Below are 21286 nucleotides of genomic sequence, written 5' to 3' on the forward strand. Positions count from 1 at the left end.
TCTACTCCCAACCTGTGTGTACTGATGGTCCTCTTCCCCACTTAATGCTGTATAATTGTTCAAACCTGGTAAATGCCACTCTTAGGATCATTGGTTACTATCCTCACTCTGTCTTTTATGACCTTGTCTAAATATGATCAGAGTCGGTGAACTTGGAAGGCTTCCATAGCCTTGGCAACTCATGACGACAGCCTAGGATGGTTACTGGCGCCATAAACTAGAGTGTCAATTTGTTGGGTCAACAACAGGAGTCACTGTGCACTTGCTCCTCATGTGGGATCTCTGTCCTTAATGTGCTGTACATTTTGATTTAATGCTATAACTAGTACTCAAACAGTATGTTTCACTTTGTGTTTCTATGTGGGTGCAAATTGTTGAAATCTTTATACTAAATTGATCTTCTGTATATAAAGAGAATTGAAAATGAATCTTGATGCAAATGGAAGGGGAGAGGGAGCGGGAGAGAAGAGGGTTGCGGGTGGGAGGGAAGTTATGGGAGGGGGAAGCCAATGTAATCCATAAGCTGTACACTGGAAATTTATATTCATCAAATAAAAGTTAAAAAAAAAAAGAAAAGAAAAAGTGGAAAGAGAGAAAGTATTAGAAGGCCTTTTCAGTAAAATAATAACAGAAAACTTCCTCAAGTTGGATAAAGAAAGGAATATCCAAGTACAGGGAGCACATGGAACTCCTAGTAGACATGACCAGAAAAGATCTTCACCATGACACACTGTAATCAAACTCTCCACAGTAAAACATAAAGATTCTAAAATGTGCACAAGAGGAACGCCAGTTGCTTTCCAGAGGATTTCGATTAGACTCACAGCAGACTTCTCATCAGAAACCTTACAGGCTAGGAGACAAAAGTGAGATATAGCCCAAGTCTTAAGAGGAGAGAATTGTAAACCCAGAATACTACACCCTGAAAAGCTCTCATTTATGAATGAAGGTAAAATAGAGATTTTCCATGACAAACAAAAACTGAATTTTTTCACCTGTCCATCTCTGCAAAAGATGCTTAGGATGTGCTACACACAGAAACACTGAAACAACATGGCCATCACTAGAAAGTTGGAAAAAGAAAGAAATCTCCCAGTAAGAGTACAAAGGAAACCCAAAGGAAAAAATAGGAATATTTTTGAAAAAAATGGCAGGACATTTTGGAAAAAAATGGCTGAATGGATTAAAAAACAAAACCCATCATTTGCTGCCTATAAGAAATACATCTCACCAACAAAGATGCATGCAGACTGAAAGAAAAAGGTTGGAAAAAGATATTCCATGCTAACAGAAACCAAAAAAGACCTGGTGTAGCCATCCTAATATCAGACAAAATAGAATTTAATACAAAAACTGTTAAAAGAGACAAAAAGGGCACTATGTAATGATTAAGGGATGAATTCAACAGAAAGAAGTAACTATTATAAACATATATGCATCTAATTACAGGGTACCAGGCTATTGAAAAGAAATGTTAAGGGATCTAAAGGGAGACATAGACTCAAATACTTTGGTAATGGTGGATTTCAATACCAAACTTTCAGCAATGGAAAATCAACCAGACAGAAAATCAGCAAGGAAACACAAGAGTTAATCAACACTATAAACCAAATGGACCTAACAGATATCTACAGAACTTTTCATTCTATAGTTACAGAATACACATTGTTCTCACCAGTGCATGGAACTTTGTTTGGAATGATCACATAAAACAAGTCTCAGCAAATTAAAAAAAAAAAAAATTGAAATCACACCTTGCGTCTTTGTAGACCACAATGGAATGAAGCTAGCAATTAGTAACTCAGCAATCTCTAGAACATATGCAAACACATGGAGACTGAACAACATGCTCTTGGAAAAACAGTAGACATAGAGGAAATCAAAAGAAAAATCAAAAAATTTCTGGAAACAAATGAAGACAACAACACAACATATCAAAACTTATGGGATACAGCAAAAACTATGTTAAGAGGAAAGTTCATAGCAATTGGAGACTACATCAAGAAATTGGAAAGGCACCAAATAAATCAGCTATCAATGCATCTCAAGGATCTAGGAAAAAAATAGCAAAGCAAATCAAAACTAATAGGAGAAAAGAAATAAGTAAAATTAGCGAAGAAATCAACAAAATTGACACCAAAAAATATGAAAGATCAGCAAAATGAAGAGCTATTTTTTTGATAAAATAAATAAAATTGACATACTATTGGCCCCGCTAACCAAAAACAGGAGAAAGTAGACCCCAATCAATAAAATTAAAGATGAAAAAGGAAATATAACAACAGAAACCACAGAAATAAAAAGAACCATCACAAATTACTACAAAAAGCTGTAAGCTAAAAAACTGAAAACTCAGAAGAAACAGTTAAATTTCTAGACACTTAAAAATCACCTAAATTGATCCAAGTAGACATAGAAAACCTAAACAGACCAATCACCAAGATGGAAATTTTTTTTTTTTTTGACAGGCAGAGTGGACAGTGAGAGAGATAGAAAGGTCTTCCCTTTTTCTGTTGGTTCACCCTCCAATGGCCGCCGCGGTAGGCGTGCTGCTGCCAGCGCACCGCGCTGATCCGATGGCAGGAGCCATGTGCTTCTCCTGGTCTCCTGGGTGCAGGGCCCAAGGACTTGGGCCATCCTCCACTGCACTCCCTGGCCACAGCAGAGAGCTGGCCTGGAAGAGGGGCAACCGGGACAGAATCCGGTGCCCTGATCGGGACTAAAACCCGGTGTGCCGGCACCGCAAGGTGGAGGATTAGCCTATTGAGCCGCTTTGCCGGCCCAAGATAGAAATTTAATCAAGAATAAAGACCCTCCCGACATAAAAAAGCCCAGGACCAGATGGCTTCACTGCCAAATTCTACCAGACATTTAAAGAAGAACTAACTCCAATTATTCTCAAGTTATTCACAACAATTGAAAGGAAGGGAATTCTCCCAAATTCTTTCTATGAAGCCAGCATCATCTTTCATAAACCTGCAAAAGATGCACCAGAGAAAGAGAACTACAGGCTGATTTCCAAGATGAAGTTAGACACATAATTCTTAACAAAATTGTCAACAATTGAATCCAACAACACATCAGAAAGATCATCACCTGGGCCAAGTGAGATTTATCCTTGGTATTCAGGGATGACTCAACATTCATGAATTGATTAATGTGATATGTCACATTAACATACTGAAGAACAAAAACCATATGATTATCTCAATAGATGCAGAGAAAGTATTTGATAAAATACAACAGCTTATAATGATGAAAGATCTATGCAAATTTGGTATAGAAGGAACATTCCTCAACAAAATCAAGGCAATTTATGACAAACCTACAGGCAGAGGTTTGTCAAATTTAAAAAAAATTTTTTTTTAATTTATTTATTTACTTGAAAGTCAGAGTTATACAGAGAGAGGAGAGGCAGAGAGAGAGAGAGAGAGGTCCTCCATCTGATGGTTTACTCCCCAGTTAGTCACAATGGCCGGAGCTGTGCAGATTCGAAGCCAGGAGCTTCCTCTGGGTCTCTCATGTGGGTTCAGGGGCCCAAGAATTTGGGCCATCCTCCACTGCTTTCCTAGGCCATAGCTGAGAGCTGGATTGGAAATGGAGCAGTTCGGTCTCAAACTGGTGCCCAGAGGCCAGCGCTGTGGCAGAGTGGGTTAAAACCCTGGCCTGCAGCACCGGCATCCCATATGGGCACCAGTTTGAGACCCGGCTGCTCCAATTCTGATCCAACTCCCTGCTACGGCCTGAGAAAGCAGTAGAAGATGGCCCAAGTCTTTGGGCCCCTGCACCCATGTGGGAGACCCGAAAGAAGCTCCTGGCTCCTGGCTTTGGATCGGCCCAGCTCCAGCTGTTGTGGCCATTTGGGGAGTGAGCCAGTGGATGGAAGACCTCTCTTTCTCTCTCTCTCTCTCTCTGCCTCTCCTTCTCTCTGTGTGTAAAAGTTTAACTCTGACTTTTAAATAAATAAATAAATCTTTTTAAAAAGGCGCACATATGGGATGCTGATGCTTCAGGCAAGGGCGTTAACCCAAAGCACAACAGCAAAGGCCCTCCCAGCGTCCTATTGATGGTGAAAAGTTGGAAGTGTTCCCACTGAAATCCAGTATCTGAGAAGGATGCCCACTCTCACCATTGCTATTCAGTATAGTCCTGGAAGTTTTAGGCAGAGCCATTAGGCAAGAAAAAGAAATCAAACAAATAAAAATTTGGAAAGAGGAAGCCAAACTATATCTATTTGCAGATGACATGATTCTATATATAGGGGATCTAAAAGACTCCACCAAGAGACTATTAGAACTCATAGAAGAGTTTGGTAAAGTAGCAGGATTTAAAATCAATAAAAAAATCAACAGCCTTTGTATACACAGACAAAGCCATGGCTGAGAATGAACTTTTAAGATCAATCCCATTTACAATAGCAACAAAACAAAATCAAGTACCTTGGAATAAATTTAACCAAGGATGTTAAAAATCTCTACAATGAGAATTACAAAACATTAAAGAAAGAAATCAAGAAGATACAAAAAAATGGAAAAGTCTTCCATGTTAATGGATTGGTAGAATCAATATCATCAAAATGTCCATTCTTCAAAAAGCAATTTAGAAATCCAATGCAATATCAATCAAAATACCAAAGACATTCTTCTCAGATATAGAAAAATGAAATTTAATGGAAACACAGGAGACCTCTAATTTCTAAAGCAATCTTATACAACAAAACCAAAACAGGAGGCATAAAAATACCAGATTTCTAGACATACTACAAGGCAGTTATAATCAAAACAGCCTGGTGCTGGTACAAAAACAGATTGATAGAACAATGGAACAGAATAGAAACAACAGAAATCAATAAAAGCATCTACAAGCAACTTATATTTGACCAAGGAGCTAAAACCAAGTCTCTTCAAGAAATGGTGCTGTTGGGGCCGGCACCATGGCTCACTTGGTTAATCTTCCACCTGCGGCGCCAACATCCCATATGTGCAATGGGTTCTAGTCCCGGTTGCTCCTCTTCCAGTCCATCTCTCTGCTGTGGCCCGAGAAGGCAGTGGAGGATGGCCCAAGTGCTTGGGCCCTGCACCGGCATGGGAGACCAGGAGGAAGCACCTGGCTCTTGGCTTCAGATCAGTGTAGCTCTGGTCATAGTAGCCATTTGGGGGTGAACCAACGGAAGGAAAACCTTTCTCTCTGGCTCTCTCTTTTTCTAACTCTACCTGTCAAATAAATTTTAAAAAATGTTCTATAAAAAATAAAAGAAATTGGTGCTGGGAAAATTGGATTTCCACATGTAAAAGTATGAAGCAGGACCTCTACCATACACCTTATACAAAAATCCACTCAAAATGGATTAAAGACCTAAATTTATGACCCTATACCATCAAATTATTAGAGAACATTGGATAAACCCAGCAAGACATTGGCACAGGCAAAGTATTCTTGGAAAGACACCAGAGGCACAGGCAATCGAAGACAAAATTAAGAAATGGGATTACATCAAATTGAGAACTTTCTGTATTGCAAAGGAAACACTCAAGAAAGTGAAGAGGCAACCGACAGATTGGGAGAAATGATTTGCAAAGTATGTAAGTGATAAAAAGATAATAACCAGAATATATAAGAGCTCAAGAAACTCTGCAACAACAAAACAAACAGGCCGGCGCCGTGGCTTAACAGGCTAATCCTCCGCCTTGCGGTGCCGGCACACTGGGTTCTAGTCCCAGTTGGGGTGCCGGATTCTATCCCGGTTGCCCCTCTTCCAGGCCAGCTCTCTGCTATGGCCCGGGAAGGCAGTGGAGGATGGCCCAAGTGCTTGGGCCCTGCACCCGCATGGGAGACCAGGAGAAGCACCTGGCTGCTGGCTTCAGATCAGCGCGGTGCGCAGGCCGCAGCGGCCATTGGAGGGTGAACCAAAGGCAAAGACCTTTCTCTCTCTCTCTCTCTCTCTCTTACTATCCACTCTGCCTGTCAAAAAAAAAAAAAAAAAAAAAAACTAGTTAGGAAATTGGCACAGGACTTAAACAGATATTTTCCAAAAGAGGAAATCCAATGGCTAACAGACACATGAAAAAATGTTCAGGATCACCAGCCGTCAGTGAACTGCAAATCAAAACCACAATGACGTTTCACCTCACCCCAGTTAGAACGACATTCGTGCAGAAATCAACAACAAATGCTGGTGATGTCATGGTGAAAATGGTACCCTAATCCACTGTTAGTGGTAATGTAAACTGGTAAAACCACTATGGAAGACAGTTTGGAGATGCCTCAGAAATCTGAATATAGACCCAGCATATGACTCAGCAGCTGCACTCCTGGGAATTTACCCAAGAGAAATGAAATCAGCAAGTAAAAGGGTTATCTGCACCCCCATGTTTATTGCAGCTCAATTCACAATAGCTAAGACATAGAATCAACCTAAATGCCTGTAAACCAAAGACTGGATAAAGAAATTATGGGAAATGTACAATATGGAATACTACATGTTAGTAAAATAATGAAATCTGGTCATTTGAAACAAATGGATGAATCTGGTAAATAATCCATTTCCAAAGGGACAAATACCATAGGTTCTCCCTGATCTGTGATAATTGAGCACCTAAAAGGAAATCTGTAGAAGTGAAAATGACACTTTGAGAAGCAATGATTTGAACAGCCTTTGTCTTGACTTTCAAGGAACATTTTTGGTTTCTTTTTTTTTTTTCTTCATACTATTTGTTGAACTCTTTACTTAACTTAGAGTCAATCATGTGTAGGAAGTCAATTGAGAATGGATGTCAGTAAAAAGTAAGAGTGGGAATAAGAAAGGGGGAGGAAGTTTGTAACTATAAAGCTATATAATTCTGCATACATTCCTATGGACTTCCTTTTTTTAAAGATTTATTTATTTATTTATTTATTTATTTGAGAAGAGTTACAGACAGTGAGAGGGAGAAACAAAGAAAGGTCTTTGTCCGTTGGTTTACTCCCCAATGACCACAACGGTCGGAGATGTGCCAATCCAAAGCCAGGAGCCAGGGGCTTCTTTCTGGTCTTCCATGCAGGTGGAGGGGCCCAAGGACTTGGGCCATCCTCTATTGCTTTCCCAGGCCAGAGCAGAGAGCTGGATTGGAAGAGGAGCAGCTAGGACTAGAACTGGTGCCCATATGGGATGCTGGCACTGCAGACAGAGGATTAACCTACTGTGCCACAGTGCCAGCCCCTGGACTTACTTCTAAGAATACATTTTTTAAAACTTGTCATGGGACCCTAAATCCCCTTAAGCTGGGTGGTAAAAATGCCATCTTAATCGTTAAAGTGATCACCTTAAGTGTTAAAGTGAACATATAGATGGGATTAAGTGTTAAAGTGATCATATAAATAGGATCAAGTGTCTGGTAATAACAATAGATAGAATTAAAAAGGAGAGAATGTTCCAACATGGGAAGGAGTCCACACAGCAGACTCATAGAATGACAAGTGCTTTAAGTAGCACTCTGACCTCAGAATCAGCGCTTAAGGCATTCCAGTCTGGCTGAAAAGCCCATGAGGCATGGAAAGTCAAGACACTGTGGCAAAAAAAAAAAAATCCTACATGAAGGATCTCTGTGAGAGATACCCCAGTATAAAGAAGGGGCCATCAAAGAAGGATGTACTTTTCTCCGAAGGGAAGAGAGAACTTCCACTTTGCTTATGGCCTTGTCTAAATAATGACAGAGTTTGTGGATTCAAAAGACTTCCAAAGTCTAGTCAGCTCATGTCAAGTGCCTTGGATGATTACTGATGTCATACATAAGAGTGTTAATTATTAAATTAACAACAGGATTCATTGTAAACTTCCCATGCAGGACTTCTGTCCTCAATGAGTTTTATAATGAGAACTAACTATAAAGCTTGTTCTCATTTGTGTCTGTATGTGTATGTGTATGTGCAAATTGCTGTAATCTTTACTTAGTATAGAGTTGGGCTTCTGTGTAAAGATTTAATTGAAAATGAATCTAAATTGAGAATGGGACTGGGAATGGGAGACAGATTAGGAGGTGGGGTGGAAGTGGCTGTGGGAGGGCAGGTATGGTGGGAAGAATCACTATATTCCTAAAGTTGTACTTAGAAATTTGTACTCATTAAATAAAAGGTTTCTTTGTGAGAAACAAAGAATAACCACGCAGGAAAGTAAGGTGTACTCAGGAACAAAAAAGGGTTACTGAGGGCCCTTGACCTAGTGATTTGAGCTCATACTGGTTATTTTTCTCTAACATTCAGATGCCCAGAAATAGGAGCAGAGAATTTACATTGTAGTGATGTAATGGTAGTGATTTTTCTTTAAATATTTTATCATGTCGATGTTCAATTATGTAAAACTGTGGAGGAATTTTACAGTAGAAACCCATGTTCCCATCATACAAGATAACAATTTCCCACAGGATGATAATTTGAAATCAATGTTTTGTTATTGGCATTTTTATTGTATGTGAAAATAAAGGGAAAGATATAATGATCTCTTAAGAAATTCATCATACAGAAAAAAACTTTAAACTCTATCATCATGCATTTCTTCCTGAGGAATAACCCTTCTTTTCCCCCTCTCATGAGCAGATACCTGAAATTTTTTACCAAGCCCAAAGTGACAGCTTTAAATCTGTATTAGTCTCATAATCAAGCCTGTAAAATAATGAATAGTATTAACCCCCAAACTTGTTACACCTAAGCATATTTAAATCTTTAGAAATTTACCGAAATATATGAAAGGAATTCAGTTCATATTTAGGAGAAATGAGCATTTTGGATTTCTAATAAATAATTCCTAACTGTGAGTGACAAGTTTTAAACTCAGTTTCCTTACTGGGTATGAAGAGTCAAGAGATTGACATATCCAGGTTTATATTGATCAAAGGGTTATAAAGGCTGAAGCTGAAGACTGTAACTATTATCTTTGTTCAAATACTAATTTTATGTTTGACTCTATTAAAAACTTATTTAAATACCAAACTGAAATTATCTCACTGATAATAAATCAAATTAATATTCTCTCACAGTTTACCATTAAGTTTTAATTCCATTGCTTATTATAAAAACCATCAGTAAAATAAGGTATTTTACGTAAATAACACACAAGAAAGATCTGTTTACCACAAATAATCATGGCCAAATTTGGGTTTCTTACTTTGATACTTGAGAGAAATTTCGTGTGTGTGTGTGTTCTGAAATGTGAATTTGCAACTTTTGGAATGCAGATTTACAAAGAGTAGCAATCATATCTTTTGGGGGGTATTAAATACTCTTTCCATACTTCGAAATACTAATATATTTTACAAATGATAAATGGAGGCAAATGTTTCCTCTTTCTAAAATTAATCATAATCCTATATCTCTGTAAATAATTTCTCAGCAGACTAAATTTTGAACACGCCAGTTCAATCTGTAACTCTCAAGTTCATTTCTGGTATAATGATTAATCAAGCTTATGTTAGGTAAGTGACTAAAATGCTCACAACATTGTGAATCATCAATGAAATCCACAAATGGCAGTACTTAGTAGTAATTAGTATTTCCTTTACATACCTTTTTGGTAAATTTTCTGATTTTTCTGAATTTTCAATAGACAGGATGAAGAGGTTAATAAACCAGGTCAGCGAATATTGGTACATGGGCTCAATGTTAGCTAAATCAGCAATAGAAAAAAACAGGATGGAGGAATGGATGGCAATAGGGCGATAGCCCATGCGGGTGGCATCGATCTTCTTCTCTGTCTCTTCAGCCACTTCCTGCTTTTGAGAAATCTCATTAGCCAAAGCCTTGGAGGAAGATAATATCTTAATAGCAGTTTCATCTTCTAATATATTGCCTTCTGAAGATGAAAGAACTTCTAAAATTTTGTCTTCTATTTCTTTTAACTGCCTGGAATAAAACACATTTTCCCAGAAGAAAAGAAATAATTTAAAATCACTTCATGTATATGTTCTTTTGCAAGAAACAAAGAGCTTGTAACCTTAAAAAAATGCATTACATTGTGACAAATATCCATAACGGTGATATTGTATAATTAATTTCTTATCTTGCAAAATGTCACAAAGACAGGCCTTTCTGCTCCAATTCCCTTTCTAACAATCATTTATGTGGTAGCTAAAGAGAAATATGGCAAACCAATCTACACCATCATCAAGTATCTTAGCTTAGAGTGAACAGACAGTATCACTCCATTTACTTTCAGAAATTTTTATATGACTTAGAGAGCTTTACCCTTTCTGCCTATGATGCAAATATTATGAGCAGAGTGGGACACAACATATTCTTTCATAATATGCTCCAGTGAAAAGAGGTAGCTTCAGCTACGTAATGAATACTGAAACTTTTGCACTAAAACTTGCTGAAAAATTGAGAATACATTGCACTGATTTGTGACAGGCCTTCTATTTCTTCGGTGCCTGTGAACTTGTATCTAAATATTTACTCAGTAATCTAATTTTCTAAATTAACATAGAAGCATCATGATTTCTTACATTGACTTCTTAAATTTTCCCATTCAGTGTACCTATTAAATCTAACTAAATCATTAAAATGTAATTAAATCTATTCTAAGTGATCCCAGAACAAATAAGAATAATTTTATGTTTTATGATATTTGAAACCTTTTGTTTTCAGCTCCTTGTAATATCAAAGCTTGCTTTTCTTCTTCAAGGTCTGGCCTTTCTCGTGCCACCACAATTCCCAGAAGCTGATCTTGCATTCCCTCTGAAGTTATCATGAAGTTTAATAATGTTACCTATAGGTGAAAGAATATATAAAACTGCATCATTATTTTTATTGGGGAAGCCTTTCAAGTTCTGACCATATCATAGATTCTACTTACTATAGTATGTGTCAAAGTGGAATCTGGAGAGATGAACATCAAAGACACAGACAACCATGATTGTCAGATAAAAACATATTAAAGTTTGTCATAATCAGAAATGTAATACTTCAGAGGATTTGTTTTGTCATAAATGCATTCTCATTTCAAAATGGCTTGATTTTAGACAACTGTTATATCAAAACCAATTAGAATAGGCTTGGAAGCCATTCTTCACATTGGCTGGATTACTTGATTTACATTGTAAGGATCCCAGGTATGTCAAAGGCAAAGGAAGCCTTACAAAATGGGTTAAGAGGAATAAGTACACTGTAATTAGTTGTCATGGAGGTAAAGGATTTTTATAATATGATAATTAGCCACTATTGTGCACTAAGGAATTTACATTTTAATGGTGTTCATCAAGAGGTTGTCTGCTAATGCCTGCTTCTTTCAGGTCAGACCTCTCTGTTGCCCATGTTTTAAAATTCCTCCTCTCTTTGCTCTTTCTCACAAATATGTAAACAAACTCAGGTTTCTCATTGAAAAGCAAACAACAAACAAATATATCATTCTATTGCTGTCATAATAGTTTCTAGCTATGGAATGATCTCTTTCTGTGCATTACAATTACATTTATTGAAAACTTATTTATATATGCTTTCTGCATCCACCCTCTGCTCTACTCCTTGCCTCTGTGTACCTATCAATACACACAACAGTAAATCATAGAAACTTTCTGGCTCTGGTCATCAATGAAGCCAATAAATATGTCTTTGTCCTGGGTTTCACTTGAAATACTAGATTGTTTTTCAATCTTTTGCAGTTTGCCTGCCTGCCCTTCTTTCTTGAGCTATTTTCTTCACGTATGTCTTAAGCAACACCTCCCACTGCTCCCCTTCATGTGCCTTCCATTTTAGTTTTTTTAATGTTTATTTTTGTTTACTTGAAAGGGGGAGAGAGATCTTCCACCTGCGCTGCTGTTACACTCCCCATATGCCTACAGCAGCCAAGTCTGGGTGAAATCAAAGCTGGGAGATTGGGACTCAAATGAGGTACTCTGACATGCCCTGAGAGAGTCCCAGGTTGCAACTTAACCTGTTGTGCCCTGCCCTGATGTGCCTTTCCTTTTAGCTACTTGAAACTGATTAAGGAATCTCATAGGCAGCAACTCATGTGAAATGCCTCTTCATGACTGAATGTTTATTATACTTGGACATCTTTCCCCTTCCTACCCACTAAATCCATCCAATCGTCAATGTGCAGATCAAGTGTTACCACCTCTTGGTCACTTCCAGACAATGTATTCTGTCCCCACCTCTACCCAGGCTACTACTTCCTATACTTCTTAACTGCTCACAGCAGACATTACATTGTAAGTAATCATGGGTTTATTTATCTCACTTATAATCTAGGTGAGAATAACTTTTGCACAGGACTGATTTCTATTTGATCTCACAGCTAGCTCTATTGACTGGCACAAAGTAATGCTCCCTGCATACTTATTGAATGAATAATCAGGATGTCAATGTTCTCTGCTCATGGAGATGCTTTCTGCTTTTTATTTCCTAAAACTTCAGGCATTTTATGATTATTCCCTAAGGCATTTCATATGGAAAAAAATAAACAGCACCAATGAATCCTGCTCTAGGCAATAAAGAGGAATAGGATATAGTTTGACCCCTGCCTGAATGGAGTGTTAGTCTAATTGAGCAATCAGTACAAACAACATTCAATGGGAGAAGGTCTCTGATTAGTGTGAAAGGAATGTGAAAACTGTCAGAATTAAAATGGGCTTGCCTGTGTCAACCCTAACAAAAATAAATAAATAAAACCAGCAGGTTATGAGGAAAGGGTTCTTTTGTAAAATTACCTGATAGTAACTATCACAAAACTGCCAGAACCACAGCATTATATAGAGGCCACCACAACCTTTTACAAAAAGTTTTTCTACAAGAACATCTGCCCAGCAACTATCTTGTTCAACCCCAGACTACCATCACCCTGGTTATAAAGTATTGTGGGCAAAGAGTATTGTTTCAAAATGTCTGATCTAATCCTCATTTTTGCCTTTAAATAACCTGCCTTACCTCAACCTCCTTGAATATGCTGCACATGGTTTGCTAATGCATGCATATTCCGATTGCAATACTCTGCCATTCCCAAATAGATATCACTATTCTTTACAGAATTAAGCTCTCTCCTTGCCTGTTTTGTTATTTAGGTTGGCACTGGTAAGCATAGCAGGCTGAAGAAGTATAGAGGAAGGCTCCTAAGTCAGGTCTAGGATCAAGGAGGATTCCTTCTAGTGAAGGACCTAAAACTTACAGGGTGATTAGTAGTTACTGATGAGAAAGAAAAGGCAACATTATAAACTGGAAGGTTTCAACTTTGGAGGCTTGCTGGAGTTTCCTATGGAATCTAAAAGCCAGTGGTGTCTGGGTTCCATCTCCAAAGAATCCATTTAATTAATTTATAATGTTGCCTGGGAATTGGGGAGGTCTAAAGTCTCTCCAGGTGATTTTAATGTGTAGCCAGGGTTGGGAATGATTACTCCTGGTGAAGGAAACAGGGCAGACAACAATAAAGACTAAGAGAAAGGCAAGGTACTTGAGGGCAACATGGGAAATTCATGGTTCCAGCAGATCAGTGAAGAGTTTGCAAGCAGAACCCAAAGAGGACTCTTCATGTATAATGAGCAATAGTAGATGAGAATGTTTTGTCATGTGTGTTTGAAAACTAAATATTCACTGGCAACAAGATTAGAGATGCTAGTTTCTTAACCTTGAAAATACTGCAAAAAATTCTGCTATTACCATAATCTATCAGAGGTGATATTATTTGCTCCAGTTTCCATTGTTTCCTTAATGAAAGGAGAATCCTTAATGGAGAGCTCCCTTGTAAACCCAAGTAATAGCACTGAACTCCATATGTGATTGACCATTGTGTTCAAAAGTTTAAAATATTTTTATGTCACAGTTTATTTAGATTGCTATAAAATTGCCATACCTATATCTGACATTTTTTAAACCAGAACTTTGAAACAGGAGAATTAATAGAGAAGAAACCAAAAAGTCCAATAGGCAAACCACCCACATGTAGCAGGTTACAATCAACAAAACATAACACACAGGTTATTGATAAGGATTGTTTACATAGCACAAGTGTCCTTTTTATGTTTTATTTCTCACAAGGTACAGCTGGTCTAAAAAGCTAAAGAGCACTTTGTGTGGATTAGAGAAACATGTTGTCCAGTTGCAGACGCAATGCCTACAAAAGAGCTCAGGATTAGATTTTGACTCCATCTCTGTGCAGGTACAAACTGCACATCCATGCAAGTAGCCACTAAGCTTCATCCTAAGGAGGGACAATGGGGTAAAAAAAGGAAGGACAAAAAATATTATTTTTCTGATCTCAAGGAATTCTTTGGCATATTTGGTGATTGTGTTGGATTTGTAAATTGTTTGCATTGCCACACACAAAGATTTTCTTTGCTCCAAACTGGAATAGGTAATGATCAGTTCCTTTTGCTGCTGTTCTCTATTTTCAGTCTTGGTCTTCTGTATGTATTCCCATCCTGGTTATTGAGTGAGAGACATCATGTTTCCCTGCCTTTCCTTGTGAAAGAATACTTCCTCCATATGGACAGAGTAGTTTTGTTGTTTGTAAGAAAATTTCCTATCTGTAATTTGGTAAATATAAAACATCATTAAAGTACAATTAGGAAGATGGCTCCTTTCTCCCCCACAAACCCAGGCAGACTTTCCATGGTGAACCTTGGATATCACTAATAATGAAGTGATGGACATAATCATAAATTTAGATGAGATGATAGGCAATTCTTGAAATTGAGAAACTTGGAAAACAAAAATCATTGAATAATTCTCAGTTGGCATTTATCCATGGGAAATTATAATTTAAGTTTTAAGACACTTTTTTTCTGTTGGCATTATAAATCAAGTATACAAGTAACATTTCTTTTAATCCAAAACCCATAGGCTCACTGTTAGCAAATTGCATGTTTTATAATTTATACTTCATTGTGTTCAGCCACCAGAAGGTACTTACGCAAATTCCATTAATGTTGGATCTTTCAAAATCAAGACTTTGGAAATCTAGCTATTTATTCACAAATAAACACTAAAAATCATGTGAATATGGTCTCATAATTTTATTTTCATTTAGACTCAAAAGGATTATTAGCAGCATGAAACCATCCATTGGATGATTTGAAAGAAAAAAGTACATAAAAGATCCTAAAAATAAGATCAAGAGGAAGTATTCTAAATTGTAAATGAAAGCTAGGAACTGCCTCACCATGTTTTCTAATCCCTGTTTAATCACTCCCAGCAATTAAAAATAATGAAGCAATAAGACACTCTAGGGATCTTAAGGATTTCAATACTGAATCATAGATCAGTTTCTTCCCTACAGCGTTTTATGAGTTCTACTATAACCAGTTATTAGTAAAATAAGAATCACCTATGTTATTTGTGATTTTTTTCACATATTTTACTGAAAAGTAAAAAAGGTTTTCCATGTCATTTAAATTCTTTTCTATCACAGCTTTGAAATTTTACCATTTCCCCTTATGCTTCCATTCTTTTCAATTTACATTTAAAAGTCAGATAATAATGCTAATAGTCAATTTCATATGGCACTATCCACTGAAACTGATTCCAAGTATTTTACATGGATTAACTTGATTAGGCTTCACATCATTCTATGATATACAGGCTTTCATTATTCCTGTTTTACAAATGAGGAACTGAGTCACAGAATGGTTAAATGATATCTTAAGAATCATACATCTGGCAAATGATACAGCTGGGATTCAAACCAATCACTGGCACCTGAATCTATGCTGTTAACTATTACTGAATGTTTCCTTTCCCAAAAGGTAAGAACAATAAATATATTTTAGGTGTTTAGAAAACATATTGTATTTTAACTCATTGACAATAAAGGCCAATAATTTACATATTTTAACATTCTATTTTGAAAATTAAGCTCTAGTGTAACTCCAACTTTCCACCAGTCTTCCTGGCATCCTGAATGTCCTTTCTCAGTGTGTCCTTAACTCCAAGCTTTCAGTATGCATTGTAGCTCTGCTACATCTTCCTATTCACTTTGTTCACAAATTACTATAGTTACAATGCCAACATAATGAGAGCAGAGATCATGTTTATTCATCTTGGAGGCTACGAATTATGCCACTTTAATTCTTCCTCTACCTCTCTGCAGAGAAATGTCTACGTTAATTAATAAAGGAAAGCATATGAATTCACGGGATCAGTGTTTTCTCTCCATGTAACTTTCCACGTGTGAATAAATATTTCTGAATGCTCTTCCCTGTGTGCTTCTGTAAGTGAAAGTGATCCTTACAATTATTGATGGGGAGCTTCCAAGATGGCAGAGTAGGAAGGGAGCTTACTGCTCTTGTCTAGAAGATAGTTTAAAAACAGTGGAGAGAGTGTAGTCTCATGGAAGCATTAGGAAGAAAATGGCAGAGGAAACTCTACAAATCTACACAAATTAGAGGGACACAGTGGACCTACTTGGAGGGCATGGATGCCCACAACTCAGGACCCTTCAGCTAAGAGCATCTGTATGCACCTTGGAGAGTGAGGTGAGACCAGACTGCAGCCACCCAGGCCACTGGTGATAAAGCTGCAGGAAGAGCCTAGAGGGAATCTGGCTTGGAGCTCCCTGGGGGATAGTGTACCTACCAAACTAGAGGAGAAAAAAAGGAGGGGCACATTTCTCTCTCCCCTATCACCCTGCAACAGCATCCTGTAACAAGCGGATAGAAAGTGGGCATCATTTTGGATTTACATAACAGTTGTGCCAGCTCATGTCTGCACCCAGCAACCAGCTGAGTGGAGACTCCTGACTCTAGTAGGGAGAACTAACAGGGGGCTGAGCATGTGACTGTGGGAGGTTTGTGTGTTGGGGCTGTGAAAAAACTGAGGCTATGTGGGAAGGTTCAGGGTGTGGCTGGGACTTTGGGCAGTCACCATGGAAGGCTCCACATGCTCAGGGCTCCCTGGTTACCTGGTGAGGGACATTGCTGGGGAATTTGAGCTTACACTGAAGACTGCACAGATCCTCTGTGTGGTCCTTGGGGCAGAATGGATGAATATTAGACCCACTGGGGCTAGTGCTGACGCACTGGTCTCCTTTGAGGAGAGGATCTCAGCTGAATAGAATAAATCTACCCTCTTACTAAAAAAAAAGAGGATATTTACCACGCCAAACCTGAGTGTGTCACCTTAGACATGCCCTTTACAGAACTCCCCAGCCACATCCACCACACACCTCTAGGTACTGACTGAAAGTAGACATTCCACTAACCATCACAAACACTGTCCAAAATAAAAGCTGCCCTAGTGAAAAAAACAAAGAAGGAACCAAGGAGTATCTCTACAACTGCTGAATAACAAATGCACATATTCAAGAAACAAGAATAAAGAAGACAACATGACATCCCCAAAAGAACACAACACTTCAATATTAGATTGTGAACATGATGAGATTGAAGAAATGCCAGAAATGGAATTCAAAAAATGATCATAAAATTACATAAGTAATCAGAAGCAAATGCATGAACTAATGAAATCCATACATGACATGAAAGAAAATTTCTCCCATGAAATTGAGATCTTAAAGAGAAATCAAAATGAAATGAAGAGTTCAATAGAATAAATAAAAATGAGCTGGCGCCGCGGCTCACTAGGCTAATCCTCCGCCTTGCGGCGCCGGCACACCGGGTTCTAGTCCCGGTCGGGGCACCGATCCTGTCCCGGTTGCCCCTCTTCCAGGCCAGCTCTCTGCTGTGGCTAGGGAGTGCAGTGGAGGATGGCCCAAGTCCTTGGGTCCTGCACCCCATGGGAGACCAGGAGAAGCACCTGGCTCCTGCCATTGGAACAGCGCGGTGCGCCGGCCGCAGCGTGCTACCGCGGCAGCCATTGGAGGGTGAACCAACGGCAAAAGGAAGACCTTTCTCTCTGTCTCTCTCTCACTGTCCACTCTGCCTGTCAAAAAAAAAAAAAACAAACAAAAAAGAATAAATAAAAATGCAGTGGAAAGCCTTAACAACAGAATCCATGAAGCAGAAGGAAGAATATCTGACTTAAAGACAAAGCAGAGGAAATTATACAATCAGACTAAAACAAGAAGAAGAAATTAGAAAACAAAAAACACTGTTGGGAATCCACAGGATACTATCAAGTGACCCAACATACGGGTTCTAGGAGTTCCTGAAGAAATGGAAAGACAGAAAGGATTAGAAAGACTTTTTAGTGAAATAATAACAGAGCATTTCCCTAAATTGGAGAAAGAAAGGGATATACAAGTATAAGAAGCACATAGAACTCCTAACAGACATGTCCAGAAAAGATCTTTACCATGACATATTGTAATCAAACTCTTCACAGTAAAACATAAAGAAAAGATTCTAAAATGTATACAAGAAAACACCAGATGACTTTCAGAGGATCTCCTAATAGACTAACAGTGGACTTCTCATCAGAAACCCTACAGGCTAGGAGAGAAAGGCCAGCATCACCTTAATTCTTAAACCTGAACATGATGCACCTAAGAGAACTACAGATCAACTTCCCTAATGAATGTAGATGTGAAAATCAGAAAGATCATCAGCTCAGACAAAGTGGGATTAATCCTGTGTTTATTGCAGCTCAATTCACAATAGCTAAGACATGGAATCAACCTAAATGCCTGTCAACTGAAGACTGGATAAAAAATAATGGGATGTGTACACTATAGAATACTACACAGTGATATAAAAAAATGAAATCCAGTCATTTCTAATAAATTGGATGATTCTGGAAAACATCATACTTAGTGAAATAAGCCAGTCCCAAAGGACAAATACCATATACTCTCCCTGATCTGTGATAATAGAGCACTTAAAAGGAAATCTGTGGAAGTGAAATTGACACTTGGAGAAGTAATAACTTGAATAGCTCTTGTCTTGATTGTCAAGGGACAGTTTTTTTTTTCTTTTTTTTCTTCAGACTATTTGTTAAACTCTTTACTTAACCTAGAGTTAACCATATCTGTAGAAAGTCAATTGAGGGTGGATCTCAGTAAAAGATAAGAGTGGCATAAGAGAAGGAGGAAGAAGAATGTAACTATAAAGGTGTATAATTCTGCATACACTCCTATGGACTTACTTTTAAGGATACGTTTTCAAAACTTGTCATGGGAACCTAAATCCCCTTAAGCTGGGTGGTAAAAATGCCATCTTAATCGTTAAAGTGATCACCTTAAGTGTTTAAGTGAACATATAGATGGGATTAAGTGTTAAAGTGATCATATAAATAGGATCAAGTGTCTGGTAATAACAATAGATAGAATTAAAAAGGAGAGAATGTTCCAACATGGGAAGGAGTCCACACAGCAGACTCACAGAATGACAATTGCTTTAAGTAGCACTCTGACCTCAGAATCAGCACTTAAGGCATTCCAGTCTGGCTGAAAAGCCCATGAGAGCATTTCAGGCATGGAAAGTCAAGACACTGTGGCAAAAAAAAAAAATCCTACATGAAGGATCTCTGCGAGAGATACCCCAGTATAAAGAAGGGGCCATCAAAGAAGGATGTACTTTTCTCCGAAGGGAAGAGAGAACTTCCACTTTGCTTATGGCCTTGTCTAAACAATGACAGAGTTTTTGGATTCAAAAGGCTTCCATAGCCTTGTCAGCTTGTGTTAAGAGCCTCGGTGGTCACTGATGTCATACATAAGAGTGTTAATTGTTAAATTAACAACAGGAGTCACTGAGCACTAACTTCTCATGCAAGACCTCTGTTGTATTATCAAAGTTAACTGCAAAACTTGTTCTCAAATAATTTTGTGTGTGTGAGTTGTGAATATTTTTGAAATCTTTATTTAGTATAGAGTTGGGCTTCTGTGTATAAAATTAATTGAAAATGAATCTTAATGGAGAATATGACTGGGAAGGGGAGAAGGTGGAGGAGGAGTGTTGGGAGTATGTGTGGGAGGGCAGATATGGTGGGAAGAATAATGATATTCCTAAAGTTGTACTTATGAAATTTGTATTCCTTAAACAAAAGATTTCTTTGGGGAGGAAAAAAAAGTGATCCTTTCTGAATTAGTGATTTATTCACTCCACATTTTTAAATGTTAACAAAGTCTAAAAACTAGGGATAAAACACAGGGCGGTGTGATCCCTAAACTTCCAGGAGTTCAGTTGCAGATCAATGCATAAAGCAATTTTAGTGACTGACTGAAACTTTACTCTTTAAAGGAAATCTTAGTAAATTAAAAGAATGGTGATTGAAAAACAGTTCTTTTAATTACATAAAATCAGATAGCAGTATCCTTAGTTTGAGAAAGAAGAATGGAGCTCTGTTTCTGAATTCCAGTTGTAATAATTAGCATATTATCATTTATGACAAAGAAAGTAAGTGAATATGTCACCTGTTTTTAACAATGAAAACCAGGTATATCAAATAAAAATTACATTCTTATGGTCTTTGTTCACAGTCTATTGAAGGTTCCTTTATTACTTACATACACACACAATAGCAACATATAGGAATTATTACAGCAGTTTCAGGAAATGGCTAAAAAAGGAGAAAAATCAACCTTTCCTAGGAAGATTTGTTTTTACTATTCAGGAGGAAAATACAGTCACTAATTATAAAATTTGATAAAGGAAAATTCATTTAGATACTGGCCTTTACTGATGTTTCAGGAAGATAATGAGGATTTCTTAGCTTGGTAGTAATATAGAAGCGGAAGTCAGGAGCATATTCAATTGTGGAATCCCCAAGCCGAATACATGTGCTGCCACCCTGCTTAAAGGTCTGTTTTAGTAGAAGAGGTTCCAAAATAGGATCTAGTTCTTCTCCAACATTTTCTAGCAACACTAGGGGTAAAACCAGAAGAGACTTAATGTTATTTTAAATATCTACTACAAACATTTAACATTCCAAGTTCTTTCAACTGCATAAATTGCTTTTGTTACCAGATACCTATCAGATCACCTTTATCTTCTAAGTATAGAGAAATGTTTCCTCAAAAATAATAGCGTGCCTGTGGGAAGGTGGGTCTACAAGCGCATCTTGTCTGCTTCCAAATCCCTTAGCCATAGTCCTGTTCAGTGTTCCTTGCATGGCTGGGATTCACTACACAATGATGGCAGTGAAGTCAATTCATCCACTTCACCAGAGAAAAAGAATTTCCATTTGTAGTTATTCAAATGGTTACTAAATGAAATTATACTTCATTTAATTATAAACATAATTATTGTACAACACATGGGAGATACAGGAAAATATCTAAAAATAGAAAATTACCTCTAATCAGATTTTCTTAATCTTTCCCTCCTCTAAGTATTTTACGTGATTGACTCATGCTATGTATAGGTTGACAGAAAACTATGTATGGTATGATAATTTTTTTTCTCTTCAGTATTGTTTAACTCATCTTTTCCCA

General features: G+C 37.7%; 1 protein-coding gene across 1 annotated transcript in view; it reads right to left on the reverse strand.

Annotated features, from left to right (window-relative positions):
• Nucleotides 1–21286, reverse strand: part of DNAH7 (dynein axonemal heavy chain 7) — a 385917-nt gene that overhangs the window by 79552 nt on the left and 285079 nt on the right. The window contains exons 49-51 of the mRNA XM_062189419.1: nt 20527–20717; nt 10605–10738; nt 9538–9873 (exon numbers count right to left, since the gene is read on the reverse strand). Of these exons, the coding sequence (XP_062045403.1) occupies nt 9538–9873; nt 10605–10738; nt 20527–20717 (661 nt within the window). The remainder of the gene's footprint in view (nt 1–9537; nt 9874–10604; nt 10739–20526; nt 20718–21286) is intronic.

Source organism: Lepus europaeus, chromosome 1, assembly GCF_033115175.1.
Source record: "Lepus europaeus isolate LE1 chromosome 1, mLepTim1.pri, whole genome shotgun sequence".
Taxonomy (NCBI): Eukaryota; Metazoa; Chordata; class Mammalia; order Lagomorpha; family Leporidae; genus Lepus; species Lepus europaeus.